Consider the following 17197-nt stretch of genomic DNA (forward strand, 5'->3'; position numbering starts at 1 on the left):
AGCAACCACAGCCTCCCAGACACTGTTCAGAGAGGTGTACTGTTTTCCCTCCTTGTAAATCTCACATTTGATGATGGACCACAGGTTCTCAATGGGGTTCAGATCAGGTGAACAAGGAGGCCATGTCATTAGATTTTCTTCTTTTATACCCTTTCTTGCCAGCCACGCTGTGGAGTACTTGGACACGTGTGATGGAGCATTGTCCTGCATGAAAATCATGTTTTTCTTGAAGGATGCAGACTTCTTCCTGTACCACTGCTTGAAGAAGGTGTCTTCCAGAAACTGGCAGTAGGACTGGGAGTTGAGCTTGACTCCATCCTCAACCCGAAAAGGCCCCACAAGCTCATCTTTGATGATACCAGCCCAAACCAGTACTCCACCTCCACCTTGCTGGCGTCTGAGTCAGACTGGAGCTCTCTGCCCTTTACCAATCCAGCCACGGGCCCATCCATCTGGCCCATCAAGACTCACTCTCATTTCATCAGTCCATAAAACCTTAGAAAAATCAGTCTTGAGATATTTCTTGGCCCAGTCTTGACATTTCAGCTTGTGTGTCTTGTCCAGTGGTGGTCGTCTTTCAGCCTTTCTTACCTTGGCCATGTGTCTGAGTATTGCACACCTTGTGCTTTTGGGCACTCCAGTGATGTTGCAGCTCTGAAATATGGCCAAACTGGTGGCAAGTGGCATCTTGGCAGCTGCACGCTTGACTTTTCTCAGTTCATGGGCAGTTATTTTGCGCCTTGGTTTTTCCACACGCTTCTTGCGACCCTGTTGACTATTTTGAATGAAACGCTTGATTGTTCGATGATCACTCTTCAGAAGCTTTGCAATTTTAAGAGTGCTGCATCCCTCTGCAAGATATCTCATTTTTGACTTTTCTGAGCCTGTAAAGTCCTTCTTTTGACCCATTTTGCCAAAGGAAAGGAAGTTGCCTAATAATTATGCACACCTGATATAGGGTGTTGATGTCATTAGACCACACCCCTTCTCATTACAGAGATGCACATCACCTAATATGCTTAATTGGTAGTAGGCTTTCGAGCCTATACAGCTTGGAGTAAGACAACATGCATAAAGAGGATGATGTGGTCAAAATACTAATTTGCCTAATAATTCTGCACACAGTGTAATGCCCTTGCTGAACAAAAGGCAGAATAGTCCTTATAGTTACCATTTTGAATGTTGGTATCCTTACATAACTATTCAATATTTTTAAATCCAGAACTGGTCTGAAGGAATTCTCCTTCTTTGGTACAATGAAGAGATTTGAGTAAAACCCCAGCCCCTGTTCCAGAACTGGAACTGGCATAATTACTCCAGCCAACTCTAGATCTGCAACACATTTCAGAAATGCTAGAGCCTTCACTGGATTTACTGGGACACGGGAAAGAAAAAACCTTCTTGCAGGAGGCCTTATCTTGAAGCCTATTCTGTACCCTTGTGAAACAATGTTCTGAATCCAAAGATTGTGAATCGAATTGATCCAAATTTCTTTGAAAAACCGTAATCTGCCCCCTACCAGCTGAGCTGGAATGAGGGCCGCACCTTCATGTTGACTTGGGAGCTGGCTTTGGCTTTCTAAAAGGCTTGGATTTATTCCAGACTGGAGATGGTTTCCAAACTGATACCGCTCCTGTAGGGGAAGGATCAGGCTTTTGTTCCTTATTGTGACGAAAAGAACGAAAACTATTAGTAGACCTAAATTTACCTTTAGATTTTTTATCCTGTGGTAAAAAAGTTCCTTTCCCCCCAGTAACAGTTGAAATAATAGAATCCAACTGTGAACCAAATAATTTATTACCCTGGAAAGAAAGGGAAAGCAAAGTTGACTTAGAAGACATATCAGCATTCCAAGTTTTAAGCCATAAAGCTCTTCTAGCTAAAATAGCTAAAGACATATACCTGACATCAACCCTAATGATATCAAAGATGGCATCACAAATAAAATTATTAGCATGTTGAAGAAGATTAACAATGCTATGGGAATTATGATCTGTTACTTGTTGCGCTAAAGCTTCCAACCAGAAAGTCGAAGCTGCAGCAACATCCGCTAAAGATATAGCAGGTCTAAGAAGATTACCTTAACATAAGTAAGCTTTTCTTAGAAAGGATTCAATTTTCCTATCTAAAGGATCCTTAAAGGAAGTACTATCTGCCGTAAGAATAGTAGTACGTTTAGCAAGAGTAGAGATAGCCCCATCAACCTTAGGGATTTTGTCCCAAAACTCTAATCTGTCAGATGGCACAGGATATAATTGCTTAAACCGTTTTGAAGGAGTAAAAGAATTACCCAAATTATTCCATTCCCTGGAAATTACTTCAGAAATAGCATCAGGGACAGGAAAAACCTCTGGAATAACTACAGGAGATTTAAAAACCGTATTCAAACGTTTAGATTTAGTATCAGGAGGACCAGACTCCTCTATTTCTAATGCAATTAAAACTTCTTTAAGCAAAGAACGAATAAATTCCATTTTGAATAAATATGAAGTTTTATCAGTATCAACCTCTGAAACAGAATCCTCTGAACCAGAGGAATCATTATCAGAATGATGATGTTCATTTAAAAATTCATCTGAAAAAAGAGAAGTTTTAAAAGACCTTTTACGTTTACTAGAAGGAGGAATAACAGACATAGCCTTCTTAATAGATTTAGAAACAAAATCTCTTATGTTAACAGGAACACCCTGAATATTAGATGTTGATGGAACAGCAACAGGTAATGGAACATTACTAAAGGAAATATCTGCATTAACAAGTTTGTCATGACAATCATTACAAACAACAGCCGGAGGAACAGATACCACAAGTTTACAACAAATACACTTAACTTTGGTAGATCCAGCATCAGGCAGCAATTTTCCAGAAGTATCTTCTGATTCAGGGTCAATCTGAGACATCTTGCAATATGTAATAGAAAAAACAACATATAAAGCAAAATTGATCAAATTCCTTAAAAGACAGTTTCAGGAATGGGAAAAAATGCCAATGAAGAAGCTTCTAGCAACCAGAAGCAAATAAACAATGAGACTTAAATAATGTGGAGACGATAATGACGCCCATATTTTTTAGCGCCAAAAAGACGCCCACATTATTTGGCGCCTAAATGCTTTAAGCGCCAAAAATGACGCCACATCCAGTAACGCCGACATTTTTGCCGCAAAAACGCCGGAAATAACATGAAAATTTTTGCGCCAAAAAAGTCTGCGCCAAGAATGACGCAATAAAATGAAGCATTTTCAGCCCCCGCGAGCCTAACAGCCCACAGGAGAAAAAGTCAAATTTTTAAGGTAAGAAAAAATTGATTATTCAAATGCATTATCCCAAATAATGAAACTGACTGTCTGAAATAAGGAATGTTGAACATCCTGAATCAAGGCAAATAAATGTTTAAACACATATTTAGAACTTTATATAAAAGTGCCCAACCATAGCTTAGAGTGTCACAAAAATAAGACTTACTTACCCCAGGACACTCATCTACATGTAGTAGAAAGCCAAACCAGTACTGAAACGAGAATCAGTAGAGGTAATGGTATATATAAGAGTATATCGTCGATCTGAAAAGGGAGGTAAGAGATGAATCTCTACGACCGATAACAGAGAACCTATGAAATAGACCCCGTAGAAGGAGATCATTGAATTCAAATAGGCAATACTCTCTTCACATCCCTCTGACATTCACTGCACACAGAGGAAAACCGGGCTCCAGCCTGCTGCGAAGCGCATATCAACGAAGAATCTAGCACAAACTTACTTCACCACCTCCATGGGAGGCAAAGTTTGTAAAACTGATTTGTGGGTGTGGTGAGGGGTGAATTTACAGGCATTTTAAGGTTTGGGAAACTTTGCCCCTCCTGGTAGGAATGTATATCCCATACGTCACTAGCTCATGGACTCTTGCTAATTACATGAAAGAAATATCAAATGGTAATCTCGCCTCCTGAGATTTCCAAACCCCTTGTGCTGACAGAGAACCTCAGACAGCCTCCCAACCTAAAAGACTCGCATCTATAGAGATCATGGTCCAGGTTGAAAGAATCGAAGAGACCTGTAGAACTAAATGATGGTGATCTTAACCACCGAATCAAAGATAGATAAACATAGAATTCGAAGATTTAAAAAGTGAAATCCTAGAATCCCTGCACCATTATGCAGCATAAAAAACTGGAAAGGTTTTCTATGAGAATGAGCAAAGGAAAATGAATCCAATGCTGCAGCCATAAGACCTAAATTTCCATGCATATATAGCAACTGAAGGAAATAATAGAGACTGAAGGTACCGACAGACAGAACCCAATAAGAAAAAAATCACTTATCTGTTAGAGACAAAGACAGTGACACAATCTATCTGGAAACCTAAAAAAGGTGACCCTTGTGTGAGGAATCAAGAGCTTTTGATAAAAAGATCCTCTAACCATGTCTGGAAAAAACAAAATTGAATCATATGAGATTCTCAGAAAATAAAAATAATCTGAATGAAAACAGAAATGAAGATATGCATCTATTGTATCTAATGAAAACAAATAATGCTATCACTGACCAAAAAAAAGTCACAATAGACCATATAAATACCAATCTAAAAGATGGTACATTTATATAATAAAAAGATTTTCTATCTTTGGAACAATGAATAGTTTGAATAAAACCCCAAAACCCAGATCCTAAAAATGGAACTGGAATAAATACCCCAGAAGATTCCAGATCTGAGCAGCGCTTGATCCTCAACAGGTGATCAACCGCACTTCAACATTACCCAAAATATATGGGACTGAAAACACCTTAAGGAAAGTGTTAGCCTTACTGGAATAGCTGGAATATAATAGAGAGAAAAAGACTTCTCACAGACTGTTTTACTTCAAATTTTATTTTGTACCCAAAATCTAAGAATTTTGGACCCAATAGAACCAAAAAAACTTCTAAATAAAAACATGTTACTTGGGTAAGAATTTAGAATTTTGTTCTTTAGTAAGAACAACCAAACTAAAATAAGCTTAAAGTTTTAGTCTAAGAACTTAATCTTGAAGCCCAGAGAAACAGTTAAGAATTGAATCCAATATGAATCAAATAATTGATTATCTTGGAAAAAAAGAAATAAGGATTTTTTAGAAATCACAAAATTTCTTCTAGCTAAAAACAGCTAAAGACATAGATTAAACCTCATTTGTGAAAATATTCAATAAAAATGAAGAAACAAATAAAATTATTAGCATGTTAATCCAGTTAAGGGACCAGAACACACCGGACTTGCATAAACAAAAATGCAAGACAACAAGACAAATGCAACAGCACCCAGTCTGAACCTCAAATGAGCAGTAGACTGTCCCTTAACAATGCTAAATAATACATAATCTGATACTTGATCTTTAAAGTAAACAGAAAAAATGGAGCAAAAGCAACATCATCCAAATAAATTACAGGTCCAAGAAAAGTACCTGAAAATAAATTTTTTTCCTTAAATAGGATACAACCATTTAAAAAGAAAATAAATACTACTTTGCTATAGAAACAATAGCATAATTAAGCAGGAGTAGAGATAGCCCCATTAAATTGGAGAGCCCTCAAAATTGAATTTAACTGCCGGCAAAGAATATAATTTAAAACCTTTGAAGAAAATTGTCAGCCTATTCCATTCCCTAGTATGAAGGAATGGAAAAAAACCTCTGAAGACACAGAAGATAAAATAAGCAGAAATAAAATGTTAGCTAGTTTTGAAAATGAACTAGTTACCTCAATATTCAAAAATAATCAACACCTTTTCAACAAAAAACAAATGTACTCTAATAAAAAATAAAAAAGTAGATTTGTTAGTGTCAATATCTGATGAAGAAAAGTTCTGAAAGAGAAAACATCATCAGAGAAGGATAATTCAGTATGTTGTTGGTCATTTGAAACTTCATAAAAAAGAAGTTTGAAAAAGACCTAAAAATTTTTTAATAGAAGGCGCAAAGTCAGACAAAGCCTTAACCTAGAATCAGAAAAATATTCTTATAAATTTTCTAAGTATATCTTGTACATAAGATGTAAAAAGAAAAGCAATACATAAAGCATAAATACTAATGGATTCTGCATGTAAAAGTTTATCATAATAACTTATTACAAACCATAGCTAAAGATAAAGATTCATAACATTTAAAATAAATGAACTTAGCATTGGTAGGACTTCTTAGTCAACAGGAATCCCTCAGTATGTTCTGATCCAGGAATAATTTATGGAAAATCTTGCAATATGTAATAGAAAAAAAAAACATATAAAGCAAAATTATCAAATTCCTTAAATGACAGTTTCAGGAATGGGGAAAAATGCAAAACAAACAAGCCTCTAGCAACCAGAAGCAACAAAAAAGTGAGACAAATAATGTGAAAAAAAAGTGGAGCCAAGTATGGCGCCCACATATTTTGGCGCCAAGTATGACGCCCACACTTTTTGGCGCAAAAAAACGTCTGTAACACACGCGTCAAAAATGACGCAACCACGTGTAAACTTCCGGCATCAACTATGGTGCCGGAAATGACAAAATTTTGCGCCAAAAATGGCGCAATAAATTGAAGCATTTTCTGCCCCCGCGAGCCTAACAGCCCGCAAGGAAAAAAGTCAATTAGAAAATTTCTTAAAGGTAAGAAAAAATATTTTATTCATATGCATTTTCCCAAATAATGAAACTGACAGTCTGAAAGAAGGAATACTGATTATCCTGAATCATGGCAAATATAAGTTTAAAGACATATATTTAGAACTTTACGTATAAAGTGCCCAACCATAGCTTAGAGTGTCACAAAAAATAAGACTTACTTACCCCAGGACACTCATCTACATATAGCAGATAGCCAAACCAGTACTGAAACGAGAATCAGTAGAGGTAATGGTATATAAGAGTATATCGTCAATCTGAAAAGGGAGGTAAGAGATGAATCTCTACGACCGATAACAGAGAACCTATGAAATAGATCCCGTAGAAGGAGACCATTGAATTCAAATAGGCAATACTCTCTTCACATCCCTCTGACATTCACTGCACTCAGAGGAAAACCGGGCTCCAGTCTGCTGTGAAGCGCATATAAACGTAGAATCTAGCACAAACTTACTTCACCACCTCCACGGGAGGCAAAGTTTGTAAAACTGAATTGTGGGTGTGGTGAGGGGTGTATTTATAGGCATTTTAAGGTTTGGGAAACTTTGCCCCTCCTGGTAGGAATGTATATCCCATACGTCACTAGCTCATGGACTCTTGCTAATTACATGAAAGAAAGGAGCCTCACTGAGACCCTATGTTAAAGTTATCCCCGAAAGTTTGTAGCCCCTCTCGGAAAAAACAGTTGAAATTACAATACATCCATGATGAAAGTAAAATGAAACAATCTTACTGGAATCTATGCCGTGGAACAGGAACACGGCCCTTCAAGTGTGACAGATAGTAGTGTCGCTTCTGACATGGACTTGAGAGAAAAAAGCAGGCAGCGAAACTTGTCAACGCTGATTGCTTGTGGAGCGGTTAATATGAGTCGGGATGGTTTCGCAGAAAGACTCTCCCTGCATCTCCGGACTCTAACTTTTACCCATGCTCTCACTGAGAGGCTGACAGGACTACTTAAAACTCCAGTCCCATGCCGAAGAGTACTACCCTCCATAAGAGACTATTGAAAACTTCTGACACTTCTCTGTCACACCTCCTGGGACGAAAGGCAAAGAATGACTGGGGGGGGGGGGATGAGGGAAGTGGAAGGAGTTTTAAAGCCTTTGGCTGCGGTGTTTTTGCCAGGTTCTGAATTCCCAAAAGTAATGAATGCAGGTGTGGACTCTATATTTTTATTTAGAAAAGTCAATTGGAAAGTTTTTTTTTTTACAATTGTATTCTCTGTCCGAATCACACACAAAAATAAACAACATTTGGGTTTCATATCCTTTTAATTTATCCCTCTGTAACCTGACATATGAATACTCACATTTGTTTTTCCTTTGAAAATGCAGAGCTGTCTCATTGCTGAAAATACAGCTGTCATATTTAAAATCACTTTTACTTCATAGGGTCAATTCAAAGTTGATACTACAAATAACTAGGAACAAGTTTAAAAATAAAAGCTAGATACATTAAATTATTTTTCATTTGGGTTTTTATTAATGACATTTTGAATTTTTAATGCAAGTTTATTTGCAGAGGTGTGTCCCTCTCCATCTATAGAGCTCTGGGAGTTGTCCAAAACAGCCAATAAGCATTAGCAGGAAGGGCCAAATGAATTTAAATTGCTTACCGATTGCTAAGCCATCACTGAAGTTGTGCATGCCATCTCCCATAATCACCATCCATGCTATATTGGCAATACCAGTATCCTTCATATCCTTCCCAGAATGACAATGCCCATGTGAATGGTGAGAATGTTTACTGTGATTGTGTTTCTTTTGAATGTCTGTCTTTTCATGATTATTTTCGTATGGTAAATCCTCAAGACTGTGATCATCAAATGATGATCCATCTTTATTAATATGAGGCATTTCTTCATCAACGGGAACAAAAACCTTCATTGGAGTCTGCTGAAAACTTTCAACATATGTCATTTCTGTTTCATCAAGTCTTTGACCTTCAGAGGTTACGCCATCTATGGTTCCTTATAATAATAAAAAAAAAGTTATGTAGCAGAACAAAAAAATAAATCATGTTTTAACATCTCACTGCATGTCTTGCACCCCACACCTTTTATACTTTTTTGGTGGTTCAGTGAAGAACATTTGCTATTTTTTTGGCTATTTATTTTGAAGTTCACAGCTGTATATATTCTGAAGTTTTCAGTATCAGTTTATTTTACATATAATAAATTTGGTTTTATTTTTCCCTAATATTAAACTTTGTCACTTCTCATGCTATACATTGTACAAATGCCAACATATTGTTTAAAAATGTTGCACGTGTTTTGGAAGCATTTTATTAGTTTCGGTTAGAAAAGTAAATTCTAAAAGAAAAAAGCTCTACCTTTATTTTAATAATTTAACATTTATTTTAATATAAGCATTTTTCAAGATGGCTCTCTTTTATTGTTTTTATTTTTTTATTAAAAATATATTAATATAAAAATGATTCCCCAAAAAACTGTTGTCACAGAATTGGAAGCACCCAGTTGGCGGTGTTCTTTACACCACTCAAGAAGACGATGTGAGGCTTGTGTACAGCTGCTTGATCATGGAAACCCTTTTTTAATGGAGCACAATGTTGCTTCCAAAAGGCAGCTCTGAATTCTGTAGCGAGCGACACAACAGATAGTAGGCGATTTATACGCGTTTTAGACCATGCAAATTCACAGTGGGGCTGTTAAGTGCTACCACACTACGTAGCTAGGCTGTTCCTACTCCTAGACCCTTCTACTTCACAACAGCAAAAATATTTTTTAAATATAAATCTTTAGATGCTTTATTATGTGTCTATCATCGACACATTATGCCCAGTGCGGCAGCATCTTTTTTTCCTGAAAGTGTAGAACTCTTAGTATGCAATTTGTAGCTAACTGATATTTTCTGTCATTTGGATATATTGTAAAGTTTCCCTGGGATTTTAACCATTTAAACTGGCTATTGTCAACCTTCAGACAATGTCACAATTTACTCCTTGTAACTCATTATTTGACCTTCAGATTGTAGACTGGGGATTAGAGAATGCAGATTATAATCATTTGAGATTGTGACCCCCTATCCCTACTGTACACCAGGGAATTTGTTATAGTGGGTAGGAAATAATAGACTCTATATCTACCCTCTGCCTTCCATCAAGGAAAATGTAGTAGCTCATTTTAAAAAAGAGGGGAAATCCTTATTTTGATGAGGTTTCACATACGCCTCTAACGCACAAGTGATCAATGTCCTTTTCATCAGAAGGTGATTGCATTATTTATGGAAATCCCCTACCTAATGTATTGAATGCACATGAGGATAGTGGCTTCACTTTTGGAGATGGCTATAGGTGTGATCAACATGACAGAACCATAGCTATATCGTGGGGGGAAAAAATAAAACAAATCACGGAGTGGGGTAGCCCTTCCATCACCCCCCACTATACAAAGGATGTTAACTCTTATAAACTCTTGAAACAAAAAATGTAGCACAGTATTCCACCAACCACTCAGACACCTCATAAACAAACATGTAACTGCTGTCTCAAGTCTAAAGAATGATACACATAAAACAAATATGTAGGTTTTGCAAGACCCCACTATATGAGTATATGGTATCCCATTATGCATAACAAATATGTATTTGCTTGACAGCCAAAGTGCCTGAGGACTATGGGTTAAGTATTCTGCCCACCTTCAGATCCATCCCTTAATTGTACACGCAAAATGCAACATTTCATACAACAGCGAATGAATTGCAGTGCTCACCTGCTACAGGTTTTAGCTGTAACCATTCTGCATCGGACCTTCGATTTAGTTTGTGATCAGATAATTTTCTACCAACTGAAGACTCATCAACTTTCTGTTTTCTCTTCAGCCACTTCTGCTTCCCCTAAACAAGATAAAAAATGCTTATTACCTAAAATACACTGAGCCAGAGAAGGAATCTGTCATTGCATTCTTTATTTTAAATGTAGCATGGATTAATTTTTTATAAAATATTTTTTTAGACTATGATTTTGAAAACATTTTGTAGATGCTTCTATTGTCCATTATCAGATAGTTTGTTAATGAACAAGCATGAGATATTAAATACAAATAAATGTGTTGTGTAAGTGAACACAAAAAACATCATTTATGCTTACATGATAAATTTATTAAGGTGAGTCCACGGAATCATCAATTACTAGTGGGAATATTACTCCTGGCCAGCAGGAGGAGGCAAAGAGCACCACAGCAGAGCTGCTATATATTTCACTTTACCCATAACCTCCAGTCATTCAGTCGAGGGAAAATGGAAAAAGAAGATAACGGTGTAGAGGTGCCTGAGGTTTTAGTTAAAAATAACAGTCTTAAAATAAAGGGTCTGCCAAGGACTCACCATATCTGGAAATAAATTTATCAGCTAAGCATAAATTACGTTTTCTTTCCTAAGATATGGCGAGTCCACGGAATCATCAATTACTAGTGGGAACCAATACCCAAGCTAGAGGACACAGATGATTAGGGAGGGACAAGACAGGTAACCTAAACAGAAAGCACCACTGCATGAAGATCTCTCCCAAAAGAAGCCTCAGCTAAGACAAAAATATAAAATTTGGAAAAAGTATGCAGAGAGGACCAAGTTGCAGCCTTGCAAAACTGTTCTACAAAAACTTCCTTCTTTAAAGCCCAAGAAGGGACAGCCCTAATGAAATGAGCTGAAATTCTCTCAGGAGGCTGCTGTCCAGCAGTCTCATAAACCAAACGCATTATACTACTCAACCAAAGAGAAAGTAGCTGGAGCTTTCTGACCTTCGTTTCCCAGAGAAACAAACAGCAAACTGGCGACAATCCTTAGTCGCTTGTAGATAGAAAATAAAAGCACGCACAACATCAAAGTTGTGCAACAAATGTTCCTTATGAGAAGATAAATAATGACACAGAAGGAACAACTATTTTCTGATAAATATATCTATTCGAAACCACTTAGGAAAAAAACCTAACTAGAACGAATAACTACCTAAACTGCATAAAAGATAAGATAAGGCGAATCACACTGCAAAACAGAGCTCCGATACTCTCCAAGCAGAAAAGATAGCAATGAGAAACAAAACCTTCCAAGATAACTTAATATCTATGGAAAGTAAAGGCTCAAACAGAGCCTACTGCAAAGCTTTAAGAACAAGAAAAAAAACCCTAAGGGGGAGCAACTGACTTAAACACAGGTCTGATGTAGACCAGTGCCTGACAAAAAGAATGCACATCTGGCACATCCACCAGATGCGTATGTAGCAAAAAAGACAATGCAGAAAACTGACCCTTTAGGGTACCGACAAACCCTTCTCCAGACCACCCTGGAGAAAGGATAAAAAAAATGTAGAAACCCCCCCTGGAGAAAGGATAAAAAATGTAGAAACCCCCGCTTAGACAAAGCTAAGCATCCAATCTTCAAGCAGTCAGCTTCAGAGATTTAGATAAAAGGAAAAGACCAAGAATCAGAAGTCCTTCCTCAGAGGTAGTCTCCAAGGTGGAGAGACATTTCCACTAGGTCTGCATACCAGATCCTGCGAGGCCACGCAGGGGCTAAAAAAAAAAAAAAAAAAAAAAAAAAAAAAACCAACATCTCCGCTCTCACCTGAAAATACAAATAATGACTCATGGAAAGCGAACAGAGGAAAAAAAGGTATGCAAGACTAAAAACAAAGAAAACGTCAGAACATCTATCAGGACGGTCTGCAGAACACAACCATAAACCGTACCTTTGAAACTTGGTGTTCTGTCGAAACGCCCATAGAAACCAACTCCTGAAACCCCCCCATGTGAGGGTCTACCTAGAGAACACTTCCGAATGGAAATGCTCACTCCTCGGGATAAATTGTGTGTTTAGAAGTCAGACTCCCAATTGTCCACCCCTGGAAAGTGGATGACCGACAGCAAATGTGAACTTCCTCCCACTGAAAAATCCAAGTCACCTCCTACATGGCTAAGGAACCCCTAGTTCCTCCCTAATGGTTGATATAAACCCTGGAATTGATATTGTCCGACTGGAACAAAGCTAGGGATGACTGAGGTCAAGTCATCAGAGCTTTGCGAATTGCTCTCAACTCCAAGATGTTTAGAGAGGAGAGCAGACATTTCCAAGTCCATAATCCTTAAACAAGACCCAGACAGCTTACCAGCCAAGCAGGTTGGCATCCGTGGTCACATCACCCAGGAATATCTCCAGAAGCACGCGCCCGGAAATAGATACTCCTGAAAAATTACTATGGAAGAAAGTCTCGTCATCTGATCTAAATCTATCCTTTAAGACAGATCCGAAAGTTCTCCATGTCATGGAAAATAGCAAAAGGAATGATGTCCATGGAATACCATCAGACCAATTCCCTCCATACACAGGGTCACAGAAAAGTGAAGCTAAATCCAAACTCCCAACCACCTGGTTGCAAGATGGCTAAGCTATCCACCGGCCTCTAGAGCTTACTGTTGGCCGAACAGAAGATTGCAGAGTGGGGAAAAGGAATAAATCCTTGATTTTCTGACCTCTGAAAGACATCTCCTAGATAAAGAATCAAATAAGGTCCAAGCATACCGCACCTGGTTTTCCCAGGCAGTTTCCCGTCCAGGTACTGACCAGACCAGACCTGACCCTGCATAACTTTCGAGATCAAACAAAATTGGGTGCATTCAGGGTATTGTGGTGGTAGTCCCAAATAAATTACCCTTATGGATAGAACAAGGGAACTCTTCTCCAGATTCATTTCCCATCCCCGGAAAAGAAGATTGGACAAGATTTCAAAAGAGCGTTAGCTCAAAATCAGGATGATACCTGAACTATATATTGTCCGGAAAAACACACTTGCAATATCCCAAGACCTAAAGGTTTGAGTGGGTTGGCACAAACTAAGAAAACTAGAGAAGATTCTGATTAAGGAAACAATAAATCTCTCAGGTCTAAGTTCGTTATGAACAGGCCCACTAGAACCAAAGGAGAAAGGATACTACTTTGAAGGACAGAATCTGAAATATATGAGGTAAATACCTATATCCCATTCCCAAACTGGGACTGGAACTGTCACTCCCAGAGATGAAGACCCTGAATACAGTTCAAGGAATGCCTCTCATCCTAATTGGATTGCAGATACTCTAGAAATAGAAATCTGCCCCTGGGAGGAAAACTTAGATTGAACTCTAAAAGGCATGACCCAAACAAAGTCTCATCCTTAAAAGGAGACACTAGAAGCGTGTATTTGGAGAAAACAAAGAATTGAATCTGCAACTGCAGAATTATAAAGCCTAGGCTGTACCACTAAACCACAGATAGGCTTCTCAGCTGACCATAGTATTCAGCCACAATGCCCGGCAGCTAGTACAGCATGTCTAATAAGACAAGACATTGCTCTAAATGAACAATTTTAATTTTACCTATGTCAGAAAGAAAACTAGATAATCTCCACAGAGATCCAAGTTCTCTGATTAAAAGTAGAAAGTTCCCTTTTACTAAAGACACCATGCATTTCAAGAGAGATAGCGACAGGAAATCCTAAAAAGGATGTGAGACAGGGAGAAATATCCCCAGATTCTCTATAACAATCCTGTGAACATCTCACAGCACGTCTAGAACCCTTCCAGAGAGGAAAGAAAAATATAGAACTGATAAAGTTCACAAAACTCCAAAGGAAAGATGAACGATAGGGATCGGTGTCATCCAGTCAGCCAAGACCTCCTGACAATATAAGAGCTTTTAAGCAAACAACTGAAGGATACCACTTCAGTAACAGATGAAGGAATTATACTGTCCAGATCTGAGATTTCAGCCTCAGAAACTACCGGCAAATCCTCCTCACTAACTTGGAAGAAGACAGACCTGCGTAGCACCATGTGGAGCAGAAACCCTCTTATCTGAGACTTAAAATGTCCTCTTGCCCTTTCCCTGAAGTAAAGGAAAACAGACCAAGCCACAAATATCACAGAAGATACCTGAACATGCAACTTCTGTAAGCAAATACAATCCTCCAGGAGGTTGAGAGGAACCACAGGGCACTGCATGTGACGCCATATAGGCTTGGGACATAAAAAGAGAAAGCTGTGGCAGTGCCTTAACAGCAACATCCTTGGAGAAAAAGTTCAAACTAATCTGTACATTTAATAGCATTTGCGAAATCAGGTACAGAAAAAATAAATGTTTAAACCAATTCTTAGTTGAGCAAGCCTTCCACACAACTTCAGCATCAGTAGAAGGAATTATACTGCCTGAATCCGAGATTTCACCCTCCGATGCACCCGAAGAATCGTCATCCTCAGACTTCTGAGAGGAAATACTTTGATTAGCCACTTCAGGATCAGAAACCTTACTTACTGTTTCTTTAAAATGACCTTTTGCGTTTTCCCTGCAACATGGGAAAAGGCAGACAGCACCTCAGAAGATACCTGGGCAGCAATATCTTGCAAAATAACTCCAGATGGAGCATGAGAGGAAACGCAGGGCACTGCATGTGCAGATGAATAGGATTGGGACGCTTGAGGAGAAAGCTGCGGCACATCTGAAACAGGAGGCTCTTGAACAGCATCCGCCATAGCTAATGATCGCTCAGGGTCAAAAAGTCTATTTCTATAAGCTAAAGTTCTTTCAATAAATGAACAAAAAGGTACTGGGGGTTCCACATGGGCGTCAAAACATAAGCTACAGGTAACATCCTGCACAGCCTCCTGATCCATAATACAAAAAGAAGCAAATTAAAAAAAAGAAAGAAAAAAAAACAAACTTTTTTTTTAATCTTTAAAACAAAGGATATAATACAGAACAAAAAAAAAAAAAAGTTCTTAAATAAATGTTCCCCTTAAATTTACCAAATCAAGAAAACATACCACAGGCAACACTCTACACCTCAGCAGAATTTTTGAGGTGCCCTACCTGTCCTGCAACCCGCAGCAAACTGAGGAAAAAAACTATCCCGTTTACAATCCAAATTTCCAGAGAAGCAAAAACAGCAAGAAGTCTTCTAAACAGCAGAGCCATCTGAAATATGGGCACCTCATTCTTACAGGAAGTGAAAAAAGCACCAAAAAAGTACATAATCTGTTACTAATAACTGATCCTCACTGAGCCATCAAAATAAATAACTCCTCACACCAACAGTGCCTGCAAAAACTGCCATAAAAACCTGCACCCTGACAGGAATAATAAAAAACGCCCCTACAGCGTTTCAGCTGAATAAGTGCCAAATTTTTCCCTGCTACATAGAAAAATAAAACTGGCACTTACCTCAATATTTATCTGTCCGGCAGCAGGACAGCTCACCTGGTTTGAGAGGATGCCATCCCTCACATAGATCTGTGGAAATACAGAAAGACTCCGTAAACTTACTCAGGCTATCTAAATAGGGCAGCAAAATGTTTTCGGAAAATGCAGTGAGGATTGTACCCTACAGGTTCCCAATTGCTTAAAAGTCACCTTTGCCCTACTGAAGAGACTGACATGGGCTAAGGCTAGACCCTTTAGAAAGATCAGAGCAAACCTACCCTGCTTTAAAATAAAAAAAAAATCTTGAATGTAGATCAGACACCAAAGTTTCACCTCCTCCTTGCACCGCAGGCAAAGAGAATGACTGGAGGTTATGGGTAAGGAAAGTAACATATATAGCAGCTTTGCTGTGGTGCTCTTTGCCTCCTCCTGCTGGCCAGGAGTGATATTCCCACTAGTAATTGATGATTCCGTGGACTCACCATATCTTAGGAAAGAAATAGGATATACAGTCCAGAAATCTTCTGTGAAAGTGTCCTTGAGAAAGGAAAGAAAAGACAGACAATAGTGAAGTACTGTATAAAATTCAAACAGAATAGATGAAATCTTACTCACACGAGAGCTATGACTTCGCTCTTAGTGTTAAAAGTCCATATAATCAATCCTAGTAGGATAAACAGAAGACCAGTGAACTCCAAACTAGAATAAAAAGTATTTATTACATAAAAAGTCACTCGGGTTAAACGGACTTCATAAATGAACAAACCACATTTGTGTCAGCATAAAAAGCCTAACAAACAAGCGCTAGCCGATAGCGGTATAGAGTTCAAAGGAGTCCCAACCTTTCCAGTGACACCGTTCAAATGTCCAACGGTTCCGACGTATGTTTCACCGAACAACCTCCAGCTTTTTCAAGGAAGACATTGGCTCACTGTTGATGTCCATTTATATTCCAGGTTGTTTAATTCATTGGAAATTAGTGATCCTGCCATTTAACCATTTCTGATCGTAGCAGCAAGCTTTATAAATGTTAATTTATGTCAATGTTATGGAAATAGGTAGATCAAAGTGGAAACGTTCATAATACAAGATAAAATGTTGGAGTATTTGGAGGAAATATATGGACCAGGAGGTGTTACATTTGAAATACGGCAAGGCACCATTACCCACAGTGTTGATATAAGTTCTAATTCAAAGAACTTGAACACACTATATGCAAGTGTAAACCTGAGCTATTATACCCAGAGTGATGTCCGTTTGTTTTTAAACATTTTAATAAATTTGTATGCTGCTACCTGGGAGAATGGTTTGTTGAGCGCTTACCCTAGAGCTAGCTGTAGCTCTATCACGAGTAGGACCGGTTCTGCTGTGATACTG

General features: G+C 38.3%; 1 protein-coding gene across 4 annotated transcripts in view; it reads right to left on the reverse strand.

Moving 5' to 3' along the window:
- The window catches only part of SLC39A10 (solute carrier family 39 member 10), a 237460-nt gene that overhangs the window by 29928 nt on the left and 190335 nt on the right, over nt 1-17197 (reverse strand). For all 4 annotated transcript variants that reach the window (XM_053698576.1, XM_053698574.1, XM_053698575.1 and 1 more), the window contains exons 6-7: nt 10366-10489; nt 8251-8604 (exon numbers count right to left, since the gene is read on the reverse strand). In XM_053698576.1, the coding sequence (XP_053554551.1) occupies nt 8251-8604; nt 10366-10489 (478 nt within the window). The remainder of the gene's footprint in view (nt 1-8250; nt 8605-10365; nt 10490-17197) is intronic.

The sequence above is a fragment of the Bombina bombina genome, chromosome 1 (assembly GCF_027579735.1).
Source record: "Bombina bombina isolate aBomBom1 chromosome 1, aBomBom1.pri, whole genome shotgun sequence".
Taxonomy (NCBI): Eukaryota; Metazoa; Chordata; class Amphibia; order Anura; family Bombinatoridae; genus Bombina; species Bombina bombina.